This window comes from Sciurus carolinensis, chromosome 6, assembly GCF_902686445.1.
Source record: "Sciurus carolinensis chromosome 6, mSciCar1.2, whole genome shotgun sequence".
In the NCBI taxonomy this organism is placed as follows: domain Eukaryota; kingdom Metazoa; phylum Chordata; class Mammalia; order Rodentia; family Sciuridae; genus Sciurus; species Sciurus carolinensis.
Genome location: NC_062218.1, coordinates 134,825,374 through 134,848,907, shown reverse-complemented (window position 1 = coordinate 134,848,907; position 23,534 = coordinate 134,825,374). Strand labels below are relative to the sequence as shown.

General features: G+C 46.6%; 1 protein-coding gene across 1 annotated transcript; it reads right to left on the bottom strand.

The window, feature by feature from the left end:
* Window positions 1-9,395: 9,395 nt before the first annotated feature.
* On the bottom strand, window positions 9,396-22,908 carry Grm6 (glutamate metabotropic receptor 6). Its single transcript, XM_047556205.1, has 10 exons — window positions 22,402-22,908; window positions 19,310-19,526; window positions 18,847-18,982; window positions 17,480-17,634; window positions 16,298-16,438; window positions 15,994-16,194; window positions 14,110-14,255; window positions 13,398-14,021; window positions 10,453-10,764; window positions 9,396-9,593 (listed from the first exon to the last, which is right to left on the bottom strand). Exons 1-10 carry the CDS (start codon window positions 22,906-22,908, stop codon window positions 9,396-9,398), a joined length of 2,637 nt encoding a protein of 878 aa, XP_047412161.1.
* Window positions 22,909-23,534: the final 626 nt, after the last annotated feature.

The window sequence follows — 23,534 nt, the reverse complement described above, 5'->3', positions numbered from 1 at the left end:
CTGTACCTCTGCTCCAAATTAAAGAAGAGGATATTCAATATCATGTGGGCCTCTAGGTTGATACAAACTCAGAAGCTTCTGACAGCTTCTAAGCCCAAGTTCTCTAAATTCAGCTCCCAGATAATAAAAACCATCTATGTGGGCAGGCATCTCCTGTTAGGTAACCAGTACCTCATGCTTTCTCCCATGCATGTGAAGCAGCATTTCAAGAGGTTACTTGGCATGGGTTGTGTTGGGTGCACACACATTCATCTGCAGCTTCACATGACTGGCACCTCCAGATTATACAGTAAGCCTAGGAAACCATGCTGTAGTATCATCTCCATAAACTGCCTAGTCCTGTTACCACCACCTACTCTCCTGCCTTTACCTTGAGTCCCTGAGAAATGCATTGCTATGTTGGGCTCACTGTACACTTTGTTGTTGGAAGCAGGAGAGTCACTGCCACTTGACATAAGCCTGTATTTGGGTCAAGGCCTGCAGTCAGGTTAAAAGCCTCCTGCATCTCTGTGACAGCTCCAGGAGATGTTTTGCCAACAGAATGGCAGCAGTCTGAAGGCCCTTCACTGAGATTACAGTTTACTTTCTCAGAGTGCACCTCCTTCAGGTGTGGGTCTTATTGAAATTAGACCTCTTAAGATGCCTGTTCATTCATTCATCCATATTTGGGGAACCTAAAAGTAAGTAAATAGACTGTTTGATATGCCTGAACCAAATTAAATATATTTATGGTAATAGGGCTTGTCTGGCAGTGACTTTATTACATTTTGTGCGATTAATAGATTATTGTATGACCTTCTCTTCTAGGAAATCACCCTTGCCTGAGTGCTGTTCTGTACTTTCCTAATTCAAGGTAGTATGGCTGTCTACCTGGGCCATCTGATCTGCCACAGCATTACCTTTGACTTAATCCATAACCATGCATGTTTGAGAACCCTGAGTTCCTCAGCACACTCTCTTCTGCCAGCTGACTTGCATGGTATACATATTTTAGCAGTTACTGAGGAGGACTTTCTCTGCCCCTTCCTGAGCCAGGTTACTCCCAACACATGCAGGGAGTGCTAGGAAGAGCAGTTCATTCTATCCTTGCTTCTCTAGTCAATTGGCCACATAGATACCCTGACTGTGGCAGAAGGTAAAGGACCATTATTGAGACCTTGACGGTTTCGAGGTCTCAAGCTAGTAATATGCCACCTTCAGCAGCTGCTAGCTGCCAGCCCACCCTCCTTTACTCCTCCACATAGTGTACAAAGACAGTTCCCACCACACCCGTGACCATGATGAAGTCTCTGCCTATTGCAGAGGAAATACTGAACTTATACATGATGCCAGCCTTCCCAGCCGCTTGTCTAAACTCTAGGTAGGCCAGAGAAGCAGACCCAGGACTCACCTCCCCTATGAGAACTTTCCTCTCATCCTTCAAAGCTGCCCAGTGGGCAATTCCATCGGAAGTACCCATTCCCTTCTGCCCAGGGGAAGGACTTGAGAAGGGAGTCACATCTAGACTTGTTTATTCTTCATGTTTATGGGCTCCCATGAACAGACATAAAACTGCTTGCTCTTTGGGGAAAATTTGTTAGAATTTCCCTTTTCAAATTCCTCTAATCCTTCTCTCTTGTTGGGTCTTCCTCAACTGCCCTGCTGTTTTTACAACTGGGGTGGTTCTCCCTGTCCACCTGTATTTACCTAGCTCTGACAGCAGCATGTCCCTAAGGTGTTTCCTTCCTCCATATTATGCTTTTAAAATAACTCATTGACTCTGCAGCAGACTCAGACTGTGCCTGAGCCTTAGAGTCTTAGAACAAAGAGATACTAAACTATATGCCTTTGGTAGAGAAAACAATTTAATTCACTTAAACATTAAGAATGCCATAGCCTCCAGCTATCTAATTCCTCTCCTTTCCTTCCTTCTAACTTTGCATTTTTTCCTACCCTCCCATAAACTACTGGACTAGCCATTAGGACAGTGTGGAGACATAAAGCTGTTACAGCCTTCTCTGTCTAGCATTAGGGCTTCGATGTTTCTTGGTCAACCTCAACAGCACTAAATATATTTTTGGTAATATTTTCACTTTTAGTATTTTTATACCAGTTTGTAAAGGGGGAAAAATTACAAAGCTTGATTGTTTCTCATCTCTTATGAATTTCTCAGTACTGACACATTCCTTGTGTTCTGTGTATCACACATCGCTATCCCCCCCAAAAAAAATAGTTGTGAATGAACAATTATTCATCAGTGTGTCTTTATGAAAATAAAATGAGAAAAGTACTCAATGTTCTAAGATGTGAAAGTTGTTTTCTGGTTATCTGGTTAGATATCACTAAGACATGACTAGAAGCCATATTTGTCAGTGTTTTATCCTTTGATGACTAATCTGTCTCCCCACAATAACCATCTGCTTCTACCTGGTTCCAGAAACTATAGTGTTCAGGCTGTGGAATATAAAGAACTGTACCACTCATCACAAGGGATAGCAGTTGACATTTGAGGACATACTTTTGCCAGGTCCTGCTGTAAGTACTTTGCACATAGTAATTCACTTAATCCTATTCCTACCATCCTGTTTTGTATTCTGTTAAGATGGTAAATCAAATGTAACCACAGGAGACAGAAAAGAGGCTCAAGAAAACAAAGTTTAATATATTCACAGAACCTAAAAGACAGGTATAGCACAAAACGCAAAACCAAATGGGAAAGACACGGGGGTGGTCAGAGCCAGAAAACAAGATAGTGGGGAAAGCATTAGGCCAGAGCCTTTGTTGGCTTCTGAGGGAAAGGCAAGGCAGGGCAGGGAGAAAGTTTTAAGATTTCCTAATTTGAACACTGGTAGGCTCTACACTGAATAGGAGTTGCCTTGTTACTGGCTGTAGGATGATAAAGGCAAAGGAACATTGCCTCAGGGCTGCATGATCTAGATAGAGGAGTGGCTCTGCTTGGTTAGTTTATATATTGAAGACATATACCTGGCCAGCCTTGGCTAGCACCAAGGGGCAGTCTCTCCCCAACCAGAAAGATTTTTTTAAGATGTCAAAACATTATATACAGAAAATAGCATAAATGTTCAATTTTTTAAAAAACATTCAAAGATTGAAGGAAGACTGAAATTTGTTGAAAGTCACACAGTTGGTAAATGGTGAATCAGAGTGAACTCCAGATGATATATCTCTAGGACACCTCTTTTATGATGCATTGTAGGCCACACTAAAGAGCCACTTGGCTCAAGATGTTAGGGCCCATGAGTAGGAGATTGTGTGGCGAGTCCTTAGTCTTAAAACTGCAACTGTGCTTCTGAGCCTGGCTTTGCACACCACACACTTCTTCCACTAGAAGGGCTTCTTCAGCCTTATATTGGCAGAATGGAAGGAGCTCAAGGTGTTCTTCCAACTTGTGAACCATAGGTTCACAGACATATCTGAGCCTGACACTAAGGCCTTGTGATATCTTATGGGCACAGCCTGTGATAACCACAGCAAGTCCTGGGCCCAGGTCAGATGAGAGGGTTATTGGTCATAATACCTGTTTTGGAGGTGTTCTGAAATATAAAAGCTGAGCCTAGTGGCCAGAGAAATAGAAAAGGGGGAATGTTTAATAAATAATGGCCACCAAGCATAGTATATAGTGGTTTTATATGAATATAGTTACTGCCTTCATGAGCAGTAAATAGTAGAGACAGGTATTACAGGAAATACAAATAATTAGCAAGAAACTGTAGTATGTGCAATGAGAAAATGGAATAGAATATTTTCAAAGTAAGTCAGTTGTGTACTGGTCACTTGCCTGAGTCTGGTGAAACAGACTGCTCACACACAAGTTATATGAAATGGGTTTATTACCATACAGATAGACACAAGGGACAAGAGAAGTCTAGGATTCATGACAACTTCCTCTGCCAAGACCCAGGAAATCTTCCCAGGCAAATGGAGTCTCACTGGTCTCTCTTGACTACCAAAGCCTCCTGCTTATCTTCTCTCTTCCTTTTTATCTTATTCCCAAAATATAAGACTACATCAGATATTCCTAAAAATTTCAGGGTGTACTGGTTTGGAAGCAGTACATGTCAGTGGGTGAATGTGTTTGTTCTGTGGTTCTGCCTATAAAACATTTTTTAAAGACATACATAAACGAGGTTTCTGAGAATGCACCTTGCAGGCCTGACTGAGAACAGTGTTGTTTCAGTGAATGAATGTGTCCTCCAGACTCCTCCACATGTAATATTCCAGAAAAGACACACAGATAAAAGGCTATTTCTAATATATTATCAACAGTGACCAAAGTGGTCCTTTAAATTTGTCAGATCATTTCACTTCTCTCTTAAAATGCTCTGCAATATTTCCTCACCTCACAGTAAAAGGAAATCCATACCTATAATGGCCTATGGGGGCTCTACGTATGCTCCAGTTTCCTCATGTGATATTCTCTGTGTATTAACTGGCTTGGCTATAGCACCCAGTTATTTAATCGAATGTTCATATAGGTGCTGCTGTGAAGGTATTTTGTAGATGGGGTTGACATCTCCAATCAGGTGCTTTAAGCAAAGGAGATTATGCCCAATAATATGGTAGGCCTCATCCAATCAGTTGAAGGCCTTAGGAGCAAAAAATTCAGGTTTCCCAGAGAAGAAGATGTTGCCTCCAAGTAACATCAATTCCTGCCTGAGCTTCCAGCCTTCCGCTTACCCTACAGATTTCCAACTTGCCAATCCCTACAATCATGTGAGCCAATTCCTTAAAACACATCCCTTTACATTATGGGTATATATTGGTTTGAATATGTTCACATGTTGGAAACAATCCTCAACATAACAGTGTTGAGATGTGGATCCTTATGAGGCGATTAGGTTAGGAAGGCTCTGCCCTTATGATGGATTAATGCCATTATTGTGTGAGTGGGAGAGTTATCATGGGAATGACCTTCTAATGAATGGATGTGTTCAGCCCCCTTTTGCCACCCTCTTGCCCTCTGCCTTTTGTAATGGGATAAGGCAGCAAGAAGTCCCACACCACATACAGGCCTCTCAATATTGGGGTTCCCAGTGCTCTGAACTTTAAGAAATAAACTTCTATTCTTTATAAATTATCCAGTCTGTGGTGTTTTCTTATAGTAGCACAAAATGGACAGAAATGATAGATAGGATAATAGATAGAGAGAAAGAATGAATGTAGAGATACAGATCCTCCTGGTGCTATTTCTCTGGAGAACCACGACGATATATCTCACCTACCTTTTTACAGTTACCCTCCCTGTCCTACACCAGCCAGTCTCTGCTGGGTCCTCAGACACACCAGGCATGCCCCTGCTCTAGGGCCTCTGCACTCACTACTCATTTGCTGGGTGCCCCAGGCCCCAGGGACCCCCATGGATGACTCTTCACCTCTTTCAGCTGAAGCCTCCTCTGGACTGCTCTGTTCAGACTTGCCACCTATCTCCCTCTAGTTTCCTGTCTACTTGGGCTACTCTGCTGTTTTCTTTTCTCCACAGCGCTGGTCCCCTTCTAACACACTAGGTAATTTGTTGATGTGTTTTGTACATTGTTCATTTTGTGTCGCTGTGACTAAGATCTAAGTCCCTTGCAGGAAATAAGCCTTGTCTGTTTTGTCTACTGATGTGCTTAGCCCGAATAAGCACCCCTGGATACTTGTTGGAATAGTAATGAATGAGTAGTCAGCGGGAGTCAGTGAGTCGGGGACCCATGGTGTGAGGTTGAGTCCTGGACCTGCTCGGCTATGAGGTTTGATTAGCCAGTTGGGTCTCCATGGACAAAGTGTGGTAGGATTGGGAGAGTCGGTGGTATGGCAGAGTGGTGACTGGGGCATCTGCACAGGGACCATTAAGGAAACTGACTGACTGTAACTGTGAGAGAGGTGCATGGTCTTGCCCATGGTCACCTGTCTTGTGAGCGTAGAGCTGGAGTCGATCTCTAGAAGTCTCAGCCGCCACACAATACAACTTCAAGATGTGAAAGCTGAGTTAAGGAAGTATACATTGGCAGGGGCAAAGGAGACTGTAATTTTCCCCTGTCAAATCAGAATGGGAAAAATAACTCAGAGGTTGACACTATAGATAAATTGAATATTCGTGAATTCTGGTAGAATAACTTGATAGTTCTTAATCCAGCATATTATATCAGTAAACTATACCTGGGGTCAGAATCCTCTGGATTAATATATCCTTCCTGCTATTTCTATTTTGGAGTCCAGCTAAATATTAGAATGAATCACAACCAGATTGTGGTGCTAGGAGAGGACTGGTACCACAGCAGTTGGGTCACAGCAACATGATGACATGGAACAACTATTCCGATTCATATGTAGGATGAAAAAGAGGGAAAAGATACTGGAAACAGAGAGAATAGTTAGTATACTGCCACAGAAGTTGCTATAGACTGAATGTTTGTGTCACCCCAAAGTTTAAATGTGGAGATTCTGACCTCTAATGTGATTGTGTTAGGAGGTGAAACCTGTGGGAGGTGATTTAGGTCAATGAAGGTGGAGCCCTCATGAAGAGAATTAGTGCCCTCATAAAAGAGCCTTCGATATGTATGAATTTCAAAGGAACAAAAAGTACAATAAATGTTGGGCCAAGGATGTTTCAGTGGTAGAGTGTTTGTATGGCATGCATAAGGCCCTGGGTTCAGTTCCCAGCACCACACACACACACACACACACACACACCCAATACAATAAATGTCGACAAAGCTGTAATAAATGTGTCCCAAAATTTACACTGGTATAAGAACATAATTAATATTAAAAAACTCTCAGGACCCTGGACCACAGATGAAGTTGTTATGGATAGCAGGTAGAGTTTGCATCCAGATTAAATCTTATTTTGCTCTGGAGAACTTGTGCTGGAGAAAAAAACTAATTGTAATAAATATGAAGTAAGCTAATCCAAAACTCTGCTTTCACTAGAACATACTTTATACCTGGGAGAAATAATTCAAGGGCAATGGTATGAGAAAGTTTTCAGGTTATAACTCAAGTCTTATTCAACAGGAGGGAAACCATACTAATAGAATGCCTTATAAACTCCACAAATTGAAAAAAAAAAATGCAACTTTATTCAGGAGTTAGGTTGAATGAACATCAGGGAATTCAAAACTAGGCAGCAAAAACCATGAGGGAAACTTTAGGGAGTTGTCAGGCCTCCAGGGAACAAACACACACACACACACACACACACACACACACACACACACAAGATGAAAGAGGGAAATTTTATATACACTTAATGTGCAAAAGCCCTCTTACAGAGATTATCCCTTTGTAGTGTATTGAATTCTGAAAGGAAAGAAACCCCATGAATGTACTAAATATGAGAACACCTTAATGACAGAGGATGCCTCACAGTACACAAAATAGTTCATGTCGTGGAGATAACCTACAAGTGAACTGCATGTGGGAGAGCCCACAAGAGGAACTCATTGTTCATCAGAGAGTTCCCATCAGGGGCTGGGGCATTGTTCAGTGTTCAGCAAGTAGAGGACTTGCCTAGCACGCACTAGATCCTGGGTTCCATCCCCAGCACCTAGGGAAGAAAACACAATTACCATCAGAGAACTTGGGAGGATGTGGGTGGGGAGTATGTGAAAATCTTTGGCTAGAAGCCAGAGTAAATAAGAAACCTCTCACACTGGGAAGAAATTCTGTAAGTGTAATCAACATGAAAACAACTTTACTAAGAAGTCATTCTAACTTTAAGTCACAGAGATCAGACTGAGGAAAACCTCACAAATGTTAAAAAAAAAAAAAAAAAGGAAAAGTTTGTATACAGGAACTGAAACAGGGAGATTTCAAGTTCAAGTCCAGCCTCGGCAACTTAGACCCTGTTTCAAAATAAAAGGGCTGGGGGTGTAGCTCAATGACAAAGTGGAAGAAAAAACTGGGAAAGTTTTCAACTAGAAGTCAAAACTCATTGCACTTCAGAGAACTTACACTGGGAGAAACACTAAGAGAAGAGTTAAGTTGAGGAAACCTTCATTTTGGAGATCAGAGCTCACTAACTCTCAAAAGTATAGGAAAATAAAACCCTACCAAAGCACTAATGTTGAAAAGCCTTTACCAAGAAAACATTACACATCAGATAACCCTTACAGGAAAGAAGTCCTACAAAATGAATTTTAGCGGCAATAAATGAAACTTCATAATTCACACTGTGGAGACACCCCAGGAACGCAACAAAAGGAAGGAAGGAGAATCTGTACACCTGAAATGCTATTTCTGAGGAGAAGCCCTGTTAATATCAAAATGCAGAAACACTTAGTCCCAAGGTCAAAACTCATGGTGCATCAGAGAATCTGTATGAAGTATTCTTCAGTGTCAACAAAATTAGTTCCAGATACTAAATACTAGAGGATCCATGATAAATCAAATTCAACTTAGTACATTTAATTTCTACCCCCAGGGAAACAAAATTCCATAAGCAAAACCCAGCTGTTTGTTAAAAAGGGCACCAGAAACGAAACACCCATGTGTCTTGTACTACAAGCATCTTCCTCCCCCTGCCTCATGCTCACCTTTCCAAAATGACCTCCCAGAAAATAATGGGAAAGAAACATTTTTATGTTCATGCTATGTTATCTGCTTGAAATTAATCCTCACATAGAGACAACTCTTGTCTCCCAACTTGGACCTCCTGAATACAACCCCACACAGCCATCAGAGGGCAGCAAATACCACCACTAACCCACAGAGGTGTGTTGGAATTTCTTAAAGTTGGGGGCAATTTAAGGTGAAACTGTACTCTGAGTGTGACATTCCCCAATCCCAGGGGAAATAATCCTATAGGGAGTGTGCACCAATTTCTTGGCTCACTTCCCTGTCTGCTACAGCTCCATCCTCAGCTCACAGGGCTCTCTTACCCAGGGTTTGTCCCTCTGTACAGCAGAATATTATTGGAGCCCACGTAACTCAGGCCAAAGTACAGACCCATAGGTTTCCTCTCACTGGAGACTACTTCCCCTCATCTCCAACCCTGTAGTTCATCCTGGGATTGACAAGTTCTTATGCAATTCCCAGTCCTCAGGTTAGGGTGGTAGATTGAGGAGTGGAAACCTCACCCAAACTGGGCCAAGCCCCGGTCTTCATCATGATCTTTGAACTTCATACCAGAGAGTGAGTTTAGTCCCTCTCTAGAGGTAGAATCCTGTCAGTTTCCTACCCTGGGTAGAAAGTCCGATCTCCAGGGAGGAAGTATGTTGCCAACATACACACACAAGCAGAGCTCAAATGTGAAGCAAGTATCCAGTTCTTTCTTAAGGCCAACCCATGGGTATGGGTTTCATGAACTCTCTGCCTATGATTGTTCACTGTGGACCCAGATTCTACAGCTTCCACTGTGAAGTGGGGGACAGAGGAGAAGAGAGAGCAGCCAGGCCCATTCACACACCAGCCTGCTACTTGGGGTCCTCCATGTTCTCGCCCTTGGGTGGGGCTGCCGCAGCAGAGGTGGCCTTGAGGCTTCGCTTTCGCTTCTGCACATTCTGCTCTGGATGGAACAGGATAACGTAGGTCTTGGGCACATAGAGCATGCCAAGGGACACCGATGCACTCAGGCTCAAGGACACAGTCAGTGTGGTAGTTTGGATGTAGATCTAAGCCACAGAGGAGGGAATGAGATATGAATTGGGTCTGTTCTCTCCCAACTCCCCTCCCCTCCAACACCTGTTATCACCTAGACTGGAGGCAAATGAGAATGAGCACTTAGGACAGGATGGCAGCAGAAGCAAAGGCCAGTGGCATGAAGAAGTTGGCTGGCAGAGTGTGGCTCTGGTGTAGCAGGAAGGAACGTGAGTGACAAGACTGAGTGGGTTGTTAAGAATAGAGGCAGGGCTGGGGACATAGCTCAGTTGGTAGAGTGCTTGCCTGGAAAGCACAGGGCCCTGGGTTCAGTCCCCAGCATTGCAAAAAGAAAAAAAAAAAAAAAAAGAAATAGAGCCACACGTGGGAAAATGGTCCCTATGCCTGAATAGGGCTTGAGTATGTTAAAGAATGAAAGAGCATGTTTTCAGATATGTAAATGAATGAATAAATAGGGCATTCATAAAGGAGCAATTGGACAAGTAGATGGATAATACAAGTGAACAAAGGTTCTACTATATGAATGAATCAATGATCAAGCAAATGGACCAAGAGATTGAGTTAAGTGGTATAAAATGTATGAAGAAATTGAATAAAAAAAACAAGTTAGGAAGAATGTAATTAAGAAGAGTGTTAGAAGAACGGATGAACAAATGAACAAAGCAAGAGAGGGATGGCTGAATGAACAAGCACAGGGATATTTTAAAAACCAATGAATGAACAAGCATTTAAGTACATGAATGAATCAACTAAGTGATCATGCAAATAATGAAACTTCCAGATGGGTCACCCAACTCTTGGCACAATCAAGTCCTTCAACTGACAGACAAGAAACAAACAAGACAGTAAAATCTACTGGGGGAGCCTGATTACCTTTTCAGCTGACTGGGCAGTGCCAAAGAAGATAGGCACAAAAGCCAGCCAGATGATGCAGGTGGTGTACATGGTGAAGCCAATGGGTTTGGCCTCGTTGAAGGTCTCAGGCACACCACGGGCCTTGATGGCGTACACAGTGCACGTGACCATGAGCAGGAGGCTGTAGCCCAGGCAGCCGATGAGAGACAGATCCGACATGTCACACTTGAGCACCCCTCTGGCCTGCTCCGGGTCCACTGTCCGCTGCTCCTCATAGTCAATCACGCTGTGTGGTGGCTGGGCCCCCAGCCATGCTATTACACCCACAACCTGCAGGAGCCAGCATAGGGTCAGGGACCCCTCTACCATGACAAGTTTGTTCCAGTCCCCAACCTTGGTGTTTGGCAGGTTAGGATTCCTTTGAGGCTCTTCAATTACTGAGTGGGATGCTTAGGCCTAAGAAAGCCACCATGAAGAGGAGAGGGCAGTCCAGGAGGGGACAGACACACAAGTTATATGTGCAGGTGAAGAGAAGGGCTTTAGTGAGGGTATGTGTTGACAACATCAGGGTTGGCTGGGTAAGGGGCAACTTGACATTCTCTAACCATTATCAATGCCATTTACTTGAGTTTCTTCAAAGTACAGTGACAGCAGACAGAGGTTCTAGAGCCCCGGCCCTGAGCACATCATCTTTCTCAACCTCAGTTTCTCTATTTACAGAATGGATCCCATAATCTGTTGTTAGGACACAGTGCTGTCTTGCGGGGAGTAGCTGGTACAGGTGCCACCAATTAGGACCAGGTCAAGAAGAGGTGTTCTCTCTTCAAAGCTCATGTAGGTATTAGCTCCATTCCACAGATGTGAAAATACAAGCCTGATCTAGCAACAGGGCAAACTTAGTCCCTGAGGACCCCTTCCTTCTCCAAATCCAGAGAACTATTGGACAAAGTATCATGAAATTATGTGTGAATGCATCCCTCAAAATATGGGCTCATCATAGGCAAGAGAAACACATGCAGAATGGGAAGAATGTGAGCTGATGCTGGGTGCCTTGAAAGGGTATCAGAGTCAGAACAAGCAATTTCAATTCCTTCATAGTGATAGGAGGCATGACCTTGAACCAATGGCTGCTAAGGAGCAGAAACTAAGATACCTGCATAAAGGTGAGACCCTGGGGAGGCTGCCCACTATGTTCTTGCAGTTTGTTCACTACACAAGAGCACCTGATCAGAAGGACAGGAGGGGCTGAAATCTAGCTAGCACTCCAGTGCCAGGCTAATAATTTGTCCACCCAGAAGAAAACCTTTCTGTGGTTACCTCAATGACCGCAACACCAGAAACAAGGGACTAATTAAATAAAATCAAGATTCTGTCCAGGAAAGCAACATGGGCAATCCTCTTAGAACAAGGCTTGGGGCTGGGGTAGGGGTCACATCAGGAACCCAAGGCTGGTGATGCACAGGAATAGCAACCAATTAACACCCTCACCAGGTTGGCAGTCCATATAATTGATAACAAATCTGCACCCTGTACTTATAAGGACGTCCTACAAAATAATAGAAAATAAGAAAAGGATAGGAACAGGCGAGTCACAGCAGAGGAAATTCCAAAAGCCCATTGTACTAGTAATTAGGTGTGGGCAAATTAAATGAACAATTAGATACTATTTTATATTCATCATATTGGTAGAAATGCCTAGTGAAGCTGAAGGAGTGGCTCTTTTAAAAGATCTGTTGTATATAGAAATGAGGATGTAATGCGGGGAGTCCAAAGAGGTGAGACTAGACAAATGATCATGGGGGCTGGGGGGACACGACTATAGTCTAAGCATCTCCATTCTGTGGATGAAGGGAATCATGGATTGAGGAGGAGAAGCTCTGGTGTGTTATCTGGAAGGAGACAGGAGAACCTTCTAGGCATGGAGTTACATTAACCCAGGCCATGGGTGGAAATGAACATGATAGATGCAGAACTGGGCAGGGAGAAGGGCTCCCCTACAGTAGAGAATCTGTCATGTCAAAACAAGATGAGTGAGGTGACACTGTTGGCATCCCTAGAACCTGGCTGGGTCTGCAATACCCACCAGGTCTACCTTCCCAAGTCACGTGTCTCTTAGCCTCTGCTCAGGAAATATCCAAAGTTTTCCAGGTGATGGGAGTCATGTCCAGTACTATAATATCACTGTCTTAGGGAAAACCCCATAGGAACTCCACTTTTAATGCTCATTATATCATGAAATATTGGCCACTTAATGGAATTAGGTGTTCTGCTCCACAGTAAAACAGTCGTCCCTGGGCCTCTCTTTTCTATCACCCCAGGGAACTGAGCAGTAGTAACTGCCTTTAGGGAACAGAGTCTTTGTTTTGGGAAAATTAGTCATGTATGTTTTTACCCACATTGTGGAACAGTATATTTAGTTTATCAAAATCATTGCACTGTTCCAGTAAAAGAGATAGATGCTCAGGCTTCCCACCTTACTGACGCATCGTTCTTCCAGGACTGAGCAGTAAAATGGCTGCTCCTAAATGAGTTGTTCTCATTTAGAATACTCAGTAGGGCTCTGTCTCATGTGTGTGTGTGTGTGTGTGTGTGTGTGTGTGTGTGTGTACTGGGGATTTAACCCAGGGGCACTTTACCAGTGAGCTATATCCCTGGTCCTTTTCATTTTTTAGTTTGAGATGGCATCTCACTGAGTTGCTTAGGACCGCACTAAGTTGCTGAGTCTGGCCTTGAACTTGGGATCCTCCTGTTTCAGCCTCCCAACTCTCTGGGATTACAGGCACTCCTCACTGCACCCAGGTTTTAATTTTAAAACCGGAACAAAAGGAAAAGAATGATTCTAGAAACACCATTTCACTGATTTTTTTTTTTTTTAAAGGTAAGGACAGACCCCAACCCACCCCACCAGTTCAACCCCCAGTGCATCCTCCCTGTCATGGGGGGAAGAGGGCCTGAGGACCCACCTGCAGGGAGGTGAGGCTGAAGGTGATGAGGAGCTGCGAGGTGGGGCTGATGAAAGGTGGGGGTGTGACCGAGCGCTTCCCTTGCTCAAAGATCCGGTAGATGCGGTTGGTCTTGGTGAGCAAGGCCGAGTAGCTGAGAGTGGTGCCCAGGCCCAGGAAGAGCCTGCGGGCAGCACAGACGGCGTCGCCAGGCTCTGCCACCATGAGGAAGGTGATGGCATAGATGAGGAAGATGCCGGTGAGAAGCACGTAGCTGAGCTCGCGGCCAGAAGCGCGGACGATGGGGGTGTTGTTGTGCCGCACAAAGGTGGCCACCACCGTAGTAGTGGCCATGATCCCCAGCACGGCCAGCAGGAGGGGCGGGGCAGCCCAGGGGGAGGACCAGGTGAGGCGGACCACAGGCGTGGGGCGGCAGCCCGTGTGATTGGGCGTGGGCCTCATGTCCCCGGGACAGGCCTCACACGTGAACTCATCCACCTGGAAGCGGTACCCATCGCAGGCCTCGCAGTGCCAACAACAGGGAACGCCCTTCACCATCTTTTTACGCTCACCGGGCACACAAGGGAGGCTGCATTGAGAAAGGGGAACCTCGCGTGGGTCGCCTGACCATTGCAGGGCTTCCACCTGGATAGATGAAACAGGCCAGTGACCTCTGCTGCCAGGAATTGAGGGCCCATCACCTACTCCCCAGAATTTGGTCTGTGCCACTTACGTCCAGTCTGAGGGCCTCTGCCCATTGGCCTACAGCCTGGTACCCGCCACTGCTGGCACTGCCATTTGTTGCCTGGTACTGGAAGATGTCATATCGCCCCGGCGCATCTCCGTTCTCATTGAACATCACTGGGGTTCCCGCACTGCCTGGAGAGAGACTATCATCCTTAGCTGGTTCTCCAGCCCATGATATCCAACCTCCTAGCAAGACCTTGAGGGCCAGGATGAAGAAAGAGCTTAATAAGCTCATGAGAAGATTGGCAACATCACTAACCAAAGAAATGCAAATTAAAACCACAATAAGGGGCTGGGAGCATAGCTCAGTAGTGGAATGCTTGCCCAGCATGTTAAAGCCCCTGTGTTGGATCTCAGCAGCACAAAAACAAAAAACAAAAAACAAACAAACAACAACAACAAAACCTACAAGACGCTAGTACCCATTAAGATGGCTACAGACGAGAAACCGAAAATAGCAAGTGTTAGGAAGGATGTGTAGAACATGGAACCCTTGTGTGCTCTTGATGGGAAAGATGAAAAATGTGCAACCACTGTGGAAAACAGTATGGAAATTCCTCAAAAAATTAAAAGTAGGATTACCATGTGATCCAGCAATTCCACTCCTGAGTATATACCCCAAAAATGCAAAGCAGAAAATTGAAGAGCTATTTGTCCATCCATGTTCACAGCAGCACTATTCACAATATCCAAAAGGTGGAAGAAATCCAAGTGTGGGAGATGAGTGAATTGGACAAACAAAACATGGTCTACACACACAATGAAATATTATTCATCCTGAAAAGGGAAGGGCATTTTGATACATGTTGCAACATGGATGATCCTTGAGAACATTATGCTAAATTAAGCCAAATGCAAAAGTACAAATACTGTATGATTCCACTTACATGAGGTAGCTAGTATAGTCAAATTCAGAAACAAAATAGAACAGTGGTTGTCTGGGGAGGGGACAGGGAATGAGGAGGTGTTTAATGGGCATGAAGTTTCACTTTCGTAAGATGAAAAGGAGATGGATGGTGGTGATGGATGCCCAACAATGTGATATATTTTGCTACTAAACTATACATTTAAAAATGATAAAGACAGTAAATTTTGTTATATGTATTTTACCACTATCTAAAAAGAAAAGAAAAAGTGTGGTTGTCTGGATTGATGGATGATGTGTACAAAGTCTGAGTAACACCATGAAATTGGTTCCAGTTTGAACAATCAGCTTTACTTCTTTCAGAAGCTTGTTCTACCAGCTTATAGAGCCAATCTGGAGGAAAATGCAGTTGAATTACTCAATAGGGAGCATGGCAGAGAAAAGATGGTCAGTAAATATTTGGTGGAGGGACCAAGTTTTTAATTTTATGAAGGACAGTAATTGAACAGAAATATCTCTCTATCCATAGACCACACACACAGCTTGAGTTCATTTGGGTCTGTTCAAAGTCATTACTCAGAGCCCTGAACATATGCCAAGCCCTCTGCTGGTGCCAGCGGACATGGCTGAGTTGTGACTTATGCTCAAGTAGCTCAGAGCCTAGCTGGGGCTGCATTTTAAAGCCCACGACTCAGAAAGCCTCTAAGCTCTGTGTAATGGAGGGGAGAGTTGTGCATGACCCACTGATGGCTCCAGGCAGAATGCATGATAAATTCTCCAACATTTGAATTTTGCAAGTTGGGGCAGAGAGTATTTAAGCCTGGGGAAGGAGAATGGTTAAAATGTGGAGGCCCCAACTTGGTTCAAGTCTCCAGTCTCCCCTAGTACTCCACTCTACCATTCTGCCTCTTTCATCCTCTCCATCCTGAGTTGCCCCAGGTCCTGAAGAGAACTTCATCTCAGCTGACTTCCTTCACTGTTGAAGGGGTTCAGGCACCCACTCACCATTAAAGCGGACAGCTCGAATATACTGCAGCAGTGTCCGGCCATCAGTGGGTTCCATTGCTGGGCACAGGCCTATGTGCCCAGGGCACAATGCCTGGTGCATGCTGTGGAGGGCGTGGGCAATGGCGTACACGGCATCGATCACAAACTGCACCTTCCCCTCCTGCTCGTAGGCAGAGTCCTGGCCGATGCGTTCTTCACCTGTCCTAGGGATGCCCAGAGGAAGTGTGCCTGGCCCCCATGCACCAAACCTGGCCTCCCCAGTTTCTTCCTCATCACCCTCCCAATCCTGGGCAGCTCTCACCTGTACATTTGCGGGTAGTATCATCTGACTGGCTACCTGAGCTGGTCAGTTTGCAGTTAAAATTCTCTTCCCAGAACTCAGCAAACCAGATATTCCTGCGGTTGTTCTCCAGGGAGCGAGTCATAAAGTACTGATCAAATCCTAAGAGAGAGGAAAGAGAAAGGAGGGTGGTGACCACTGAACCAGTCATGGTTCTCCTGTGTCCCTTTACCACTTGCTCACTTTGCATCCAGGAATGACCATGTGACCAAGTTTTGGACTGTGAATTCAAAATTACTGGGGGCTTCCAGGGTACAGTTTACTGGTACAAACTCAGAGCCTTGAAAGATTTTATCCCTGCCGCTTCTTTCTAGGTTAGGATGATGCTGTGAATATATTATTGGTGAAGCATCAGCATCCATCTTTGAATTTGAGACCACAAGCACAAAGACATAAAGTAACCACAGAGGATGGTGGAATGGAAAAGTAAACAGTGCCCAGGGTTTCCAGAACACCATCGACTCACTGCATTACATCTGAAATTACCTATTTTCAGACTTCTTGTCTTGTGATGAAATGCCTTCATTTCTTAAACCACTCTCAGTCCAATTCGTCACCTGCAACTAAATGCATCCTAGCTAAAAGAAAGAATGTGAAGATGTACACCTTCAAAAACCTATCAGCCTCTGGGAAGCAGGGCTCATCCTTCATCAGAGGCTTGGCATCTTCAGTTCATTCTTTGGGGATATAAGCAACCCTATTGTAAAGTGTTGTAAAGTGAACCATCCCTGCTAGATTCATCCAAATATTCACAGATGGGATGTGGGGAGTGGGTGGCAGTCCTCCTCACTTTGGTCAATAGGACAGTATATTCCATATCCTTTGTTTCTCCTCACCACCCTTCAATTTAGAGTATCTGGTAAAACCAAAATGCATACACCAAATTAAACACACACAGACACACACACACAGACACACACACCACACACACACACACAATTCTTCACCCTGTACAATGAGTGACATGTTCCTTTCCTAACACACCATCTCAAACACTCCTTGGAGGGATGTAGTCACAGAATCTTAGACTCTCAGATTTGGGAATCTTAAAGGGACCTGGATTCTGGTACCTATTATATAGATTTGAGTAATGAGTGCCACCAAGAAAGGATGCTGGGGAGGACACGGCATCCCTGGACTCACCATCGATGGAGGCCCTTTTGGGCAGGATGGTGATAGCCCCCACAGCCACATCCTCTAGGTTCAGAATGGGTGAGATCTTGGATCCCCAGCTGTCTGAGCCAACCCACAGGAAGTGCCCAGTCAGGTTGGCCTGGCGTGTTGCCTCCAGGACCCTCCTGGTAGAAACAGAGTTGGGGGTAAGTGAGGACCTAGCATCCTCCTCCCCTTTAACCCTGGTCATGTTCCCTTCTCTCTCTATCCTGCTCCACATCATTCACTAGACCCTTGTTTATCAGTGAAAATAGGGCACAGGGTATTCAGGATACTTCCCCTGGGCTTCCCAGACCTGCCCGCTTGCTCTGTCCATTATAACCCACTTCACACTGGTCCTCAGAGGGTGCTATGGTTTGGAGATGGTTTGAATGTGTCCCCTGAGACTTCACGTATTAGAAGCTTGGTCCCCAGTGTGGGAGGTGGGGGACCTTTTAGAGGTGGGGCCTGGTACAAAAATCACTGGGTCATTGAGGACTTCATCCTCAGGAGGCATTGAGTAGTTCTCTTGGGACACTGGTTAATTCTTTGAGAGTGAGTTATTAGAAAAGAGTGAGCCTGCCCCTCCCCTCTCTCTGGCTTCCTGTCTCACCACGTGACCTCTCTCTCTCTCTCTCTCTCTCTCTCTCTCTCTCTCTCTCTCTCTCTCATGTTCTTGGCCATCTGCCAAAATGTGATGCAGCCCAGGGGACTCTCACCAGAGTTGGCACCATGCTATTTGGATTTTCAGCCTCCAAAACTGTGCTAACTGGACCTCTTTTCTTCACAAATTACCCAGTCTTAGGTATTGTGTTAGTAATGAAAAATGGACTATTAGAAAGGGCTCTTTGAGGGAAAATCAAGGTGAGACAGAAGCCAATCCCCTCCCCTAATGCCTCCTCCAACATCACATCCAGCCTCCCAGGCTAAAGGAAGAATTCCCTGTTAGCACTGGGCCATGAAGGTTTCAGGGCCTGGTCTGCGGCTTCCTGCCCCCAGAACTCTGTCCCTGACAGCTCATTTTCTGTACTTAGATCTGCCTACAAGTTCTCTCTCCCACTATGAATGGTAAAAACAGACATGTTTTCTCTTGTTTCCGGGGTGAAGCTTTGCATATCTCCACCCAGAACAAGCCTTATTCATTTCTGGGAACACCAGATTCAGAGATGGCAGCAGAAAAAGTATGCAGAGGGGTGGATATAAAATGAAAAGGAAGGAAGGAAGGAAGGAAGGAAGGAAGGAGGGAAGGAGGGAAGGAAGGAAGGGCAGGCATACATGGCAGGGGATGAATAAGGACAAGGGACAGGACCCTCAGGGAAAGTCCCTGAAAAATGATAATGCTGTGCCATCCATCCCACCTGATGTCATCCTCATTGGCAAAGATGATGATCCCTCGTGCGTTGGGTGTCTCCATTAGTCTCCTGATCACCTTGTTGAATTCTCCTGGCTTTGGTTCCCTGGGAATCTTGATGGACTGGGCAATACAGACCCCCCCTGGGTATCGGGGATGCCAAAGTCAGATCTCACCCCACCCACCCACATACCCACCTAGCTACCACTGCATTTAACCACTGTGCATGCACAGCACCCAGGGGCCTGGCTGAGGGGTCTGGAGGAGTGAAATCTTGCCTGGGCCCTACCTGGCAGGTCACAAGGCAGGTGCTGAGTCCTACAAAGGACAAGGATACCTACCCACCCAGAATGCCATCCAGGCTTATCACAGCAGAGGCCCACCAGGAACCAGGTACCCCATCTGATGGCCCCTGGTTCAGACCTCTGTAGATGTCTTGATGCCTGGGATCTCCCTGCCCCCCAGCTCACCAGCCTCCCTGGAAATCTGCACAAAGGCCTCAACACCGCTCTCGCCATAGTTGCCTTCAGAGGCCAAAGTAGACACGTAGTTCCATCCCAGTGCCCGCACGATGTCCACCATAGCCTGGGCCTGGTAGGAGTCGGGTGGTACCACTCGGGAGAAGAAGTCAAAGCGTGTGGAGTCGCTGAGCTCTGGGGCTGTGGAGGCGTAGCTTATCTGGGGTATCTGGAGGCAGGAAGGACAACTGCGCTGTGGATGAAGGGTCAGTAACCCTAGGGAAGGAGGGTAATGGGAACTCAGGACATGCACAGGGCACAGTTTGGGGAGAGCTCTGGAGGCCAGTGGGGACCTGTGACACAGGTGGCATAGGAACAGTCTGGGGTAGGGAGCTGAGGTTCACCCAGAAAGGCCAGGAGGTACGGGGCAAGGCCTGAATTTTGTCACAGAACTTGATGCAATATGAAAGGTAGGAGGGTTTAGGAATTAGAGAAGGACACATATACAGTTGTGCAGGCTCTGTCTTGAACATGGATATGGGAACAAGGTGAAGTGGGGGCTAAAATCCAACTTGCAACAATCCAGGTACTGGGCACAGCTGCATCTGCCTGGGAAGAGAGGCATCCTTGTTGTTCACAGAGGAAAGCATTGTTTTTAAATTCCCACAAAGGGGTGGTGTGTGCGGGTGGCAGCCACAGGAAGGTCAGAGCAGACAGGGGCTGGAGGGGGCTGTTTGATTCAACTGTGTCCAGCCTAACAGAGGGGCTCCTTTGAAACTGGGTTTTATCTGTGTGCATTAGAGCGATTAATAGCAGGGATTACAGGGCCAGCAGAGTCCATTCAGGAGGGTCAAGCATGTGTGGAGAACAAATATGAAAGGAGCTGGGAGCCAGGAGGCAGAAGGTGCGGAGATGAGCAGGAGAGGGTGACTGACTAAAGTGGGGAGTCAGACCACATCAAAGAAAAAAGTGCACTCAGGAGAGTGAGGGAGCAAGAAAAAAGATACATTCAGGAAGGGCAGGAACAAGATGGAGTTGTGTGAAGGTCAGGAAGGAGAAGATTCTGGAATGAAGGGCTGTTAAAGTAGAACAGAAAGTGTGGTTATAGAAAAAGTAAAGGAAGGGGAGAGGGAGAATGAGAATGAGAGGACAGGAGGAAAGAGGGAAGGAAGGAGGCAGGAAGGAAGGGAAGGACAGAGACAAAGGGAGGGAGAACAGATTTGGCAGGGACAGGGAGACAGAAAAATAAGAAGACAGAATCAGAGCAATGGGGGCAGAGAAAGGCCCCCTGGGCACTCCTCAACACTACCTTCAGGACAACCTTCCCAGGCAGATTGAACCTCCTCAGGGAAGTTAATTTCAAATGCCTGAGACCATGGTAATGTGGCTTTGGAATAAGCTCAAAATGCTCATCATTTCTTTTAGACCAGGAATTGCAGAACAGTCTCTGGCCCATGGTTACAATTTTTTATTTCATTTTTATTTATTTATTTATTTTTGAGTGGAATTCAAGCAAGCAGAGAGGGTCTTTGAAAACAGGAAGTTGCTGCCCAACCTCAATCTTGGGCTGTGCTGGAAGCAGAGGGCCCTAGACACACAGGGTCCTGCTTCTCTCAGCAACAATCTCCACATGGCCCCTGAAGGCCCTTGATTTGAGATCTCTGCACTTGAACTAGAGGGGAAGGGGGCGGTGGGTTAGAGCACTGGCAGCTGCAGTGGTGCACAAGGGGCAATCCCAGCTACTCAGGAGGCTGAAGCAGGAGGATCAAAAGTTGGAGGTCAGCCTGGGCAACTTAGGGAGACCCTATCTCACAATAAAATAAAAAGGGTTGGGGACATAGTTCAATGGTAGAGTGCTTGCCTCACAAACATGAGAACTTGGGTTCAATCTCCAGCACCACAAAAAGAAAGAAAGAAGGGAAGAAAGAAAGGGAAGGAAGAGAAAGGAAAAGAGAAACTAGAGCACCAGGCAGGGATGGGGATAGCCACAAAGGTCCACAGGGACATAGGAAAAAAAAAAAAATCCTGGGTCGCACAACCTCTCAATGTCAACTAGAAGGTGTGCCTGTTCATTCCACACCAAAACTGCCATCCAAAGTGGGTGAGGGAGAATTAAATGTTAAGTAGATGATGAGGTTCCCAGCATGGTAGAAACAGACATTCCTCTGGGCAGCACCAGAAACTCTCAAGATACAGAAGTCCCCTCCTCTAGGAAGGTAGAAGCAAAACTTTCCTGCCTCCCCTCACAGAGAGATGGAAGGGCAAAGCCCTCCTCCCTGGACAGTTCCCTGGTAAAACCGTCCCACAATCCCCACTACTAAAGAAAGCCCCAAATTCTGATGCCCCAAACCCCCACATCCCTGATTTCTATGGCCCCCAAGCTCTGTCCCCCAGAACTACAGGGAGCATACTGCCCCTTGCAGGGCCAGCCCAGGTCCATGTGGCCTGGTATGGCAGGGCACTGCAGATAAGCACTCTTAAAGAGCCTGCTGTGACTCTTTCAGAGTTTCCTTGAGAGAGAGTTAAAGGCAGACATTTTGAAATCAAACTTAAATAAGGATCAAAAAAGAGGAGAGAAGAATTAGAACTTTCAGGCCTATCCATACCCTTGGCTAGCTCAGAACTATGTCCCAGTTTCCCCTCTGGAGAAGGGTCCTGGTGGTTCCAGGGAAAGCGCAATTCTCCTCATTACCAGAGCCCTCCAGAGGGCCCAGGAGGCAGGAGTACCTTCCACAGTTGTGCAGGCTGTGCACAAAATAAGGACTCTGAAGGAAGTGGGCAGGTGGGGACTAATGTTCAGTTGCCCTCCTCTAGCCAATCTGACCCAAGGTAGCAGGCTGCATCCTCTAGAGGAAAGGGCATACTTTTCAGTCCTTAATTCACACAAGGGAGCTGGAGGGGTTGTGGGTTGTGTTGATCTGATGCCAGTCTGCAGCGGTCCCAACAGGCAATGTTTCTTTGAAGCAGCTTTTGAATCTGTGTGAACTAGAATAATTAAAGCTGAGACTCCTCCAGAAAGAGGTAAAGAAAGAAAAGCATCAGCCACCCCAAGGGTGAGAATGGGAGACAGAGGCTGGGAACAGAACTGGTCCCATGGCTCTCACCGCAAACAGGCGCAGGACATTGGCAACCATGATAGAGACCGAGCTTGCCGAAGCGCCCACGACTGCCACCACTCGCTCAGGGGGCGCAGCGCGCAGCGGAGGGACGCCTCCCGGGCAGCGCACGCTCGCCTCCTCGCCGTCGCCACGGCCTTGGATCAGTGCCTGCACGAAGGTCAGCGCCTGCTCCAGCGCGTACGTGTCCCGAGAGCAGGTATCCAGCAACCGCGCGCCCAGGCGCACGCCGGGCAGCAACTCCGGGTCGGCGTTCACGCGGTCCAGCGCATACAGCATGGCCTCGAGCCGGTGCACGCCCTGCTCCTTCTTCAGCTGACCGCACGCCCGGCCGGCTGCGCCCCGCGCGTGCACCGGGAATAGGCCGCCCAGGGTGAGACCGCCTGCCAGGCGCACCGAGCCAGCGGCGCGCGCCAGGCCCGCCTGAGCCAACCACACCAGTGGTGGCAGCAGTGCCAGCAGCAGCGACTCCCCGGCGCTCCGGGGCCTCGCCATCGGCTCAGGGACTGTGGGAGGGAAGACAGAAGAGAGTACAAGTTCGAATAGGAGAAAGCTTAGAGACCTGGAAGAACACACCCGGGTCCGGGAAAACGGGAGGGAGCCCCTGGTCCTGCGGAGCGGAAAGGCGCACAATGAATGTGGGCTGAGCCAGTTGGGCAGTCAACTCAGCTAGTCTTCCCAGGTCTCCACCTTGCCTCCACCCAGGTTATGAACCCTCTTGACCTTCTTACTCGGGCTCTCTGCCCAAGTACTGTCTTCACCCCTTCAGTTCTGCCCCTGCCCGACATCCTCTCTTCTTCGGGATCCCTCCCCAGCATTACACGCTCACCTGCGCTAGCAGCTGTCGGTTCAGAACAAGTCAATGACAGATGCTGAGAGCCCTCAGCGAGAGAGGATTTAAGGATTCTGGGGAAGGATGGGAAACCACTCTGAGGGCGAGGGCGGAGACCCCTCCTGAGCGTGGGGGATGGTGGAACCCGCTCTTTCCACATCTCTTCTCCCTCCCACTCTGACTGCCAGGGGTTTGTTTCTATTTTGTTTGCTTGTCTTTTAATTTCATGGACCCCAGACTCTGTCTCTGACACACTTCTCCCTTTTCCCTTCCTTCCCCTCCCTTCCCC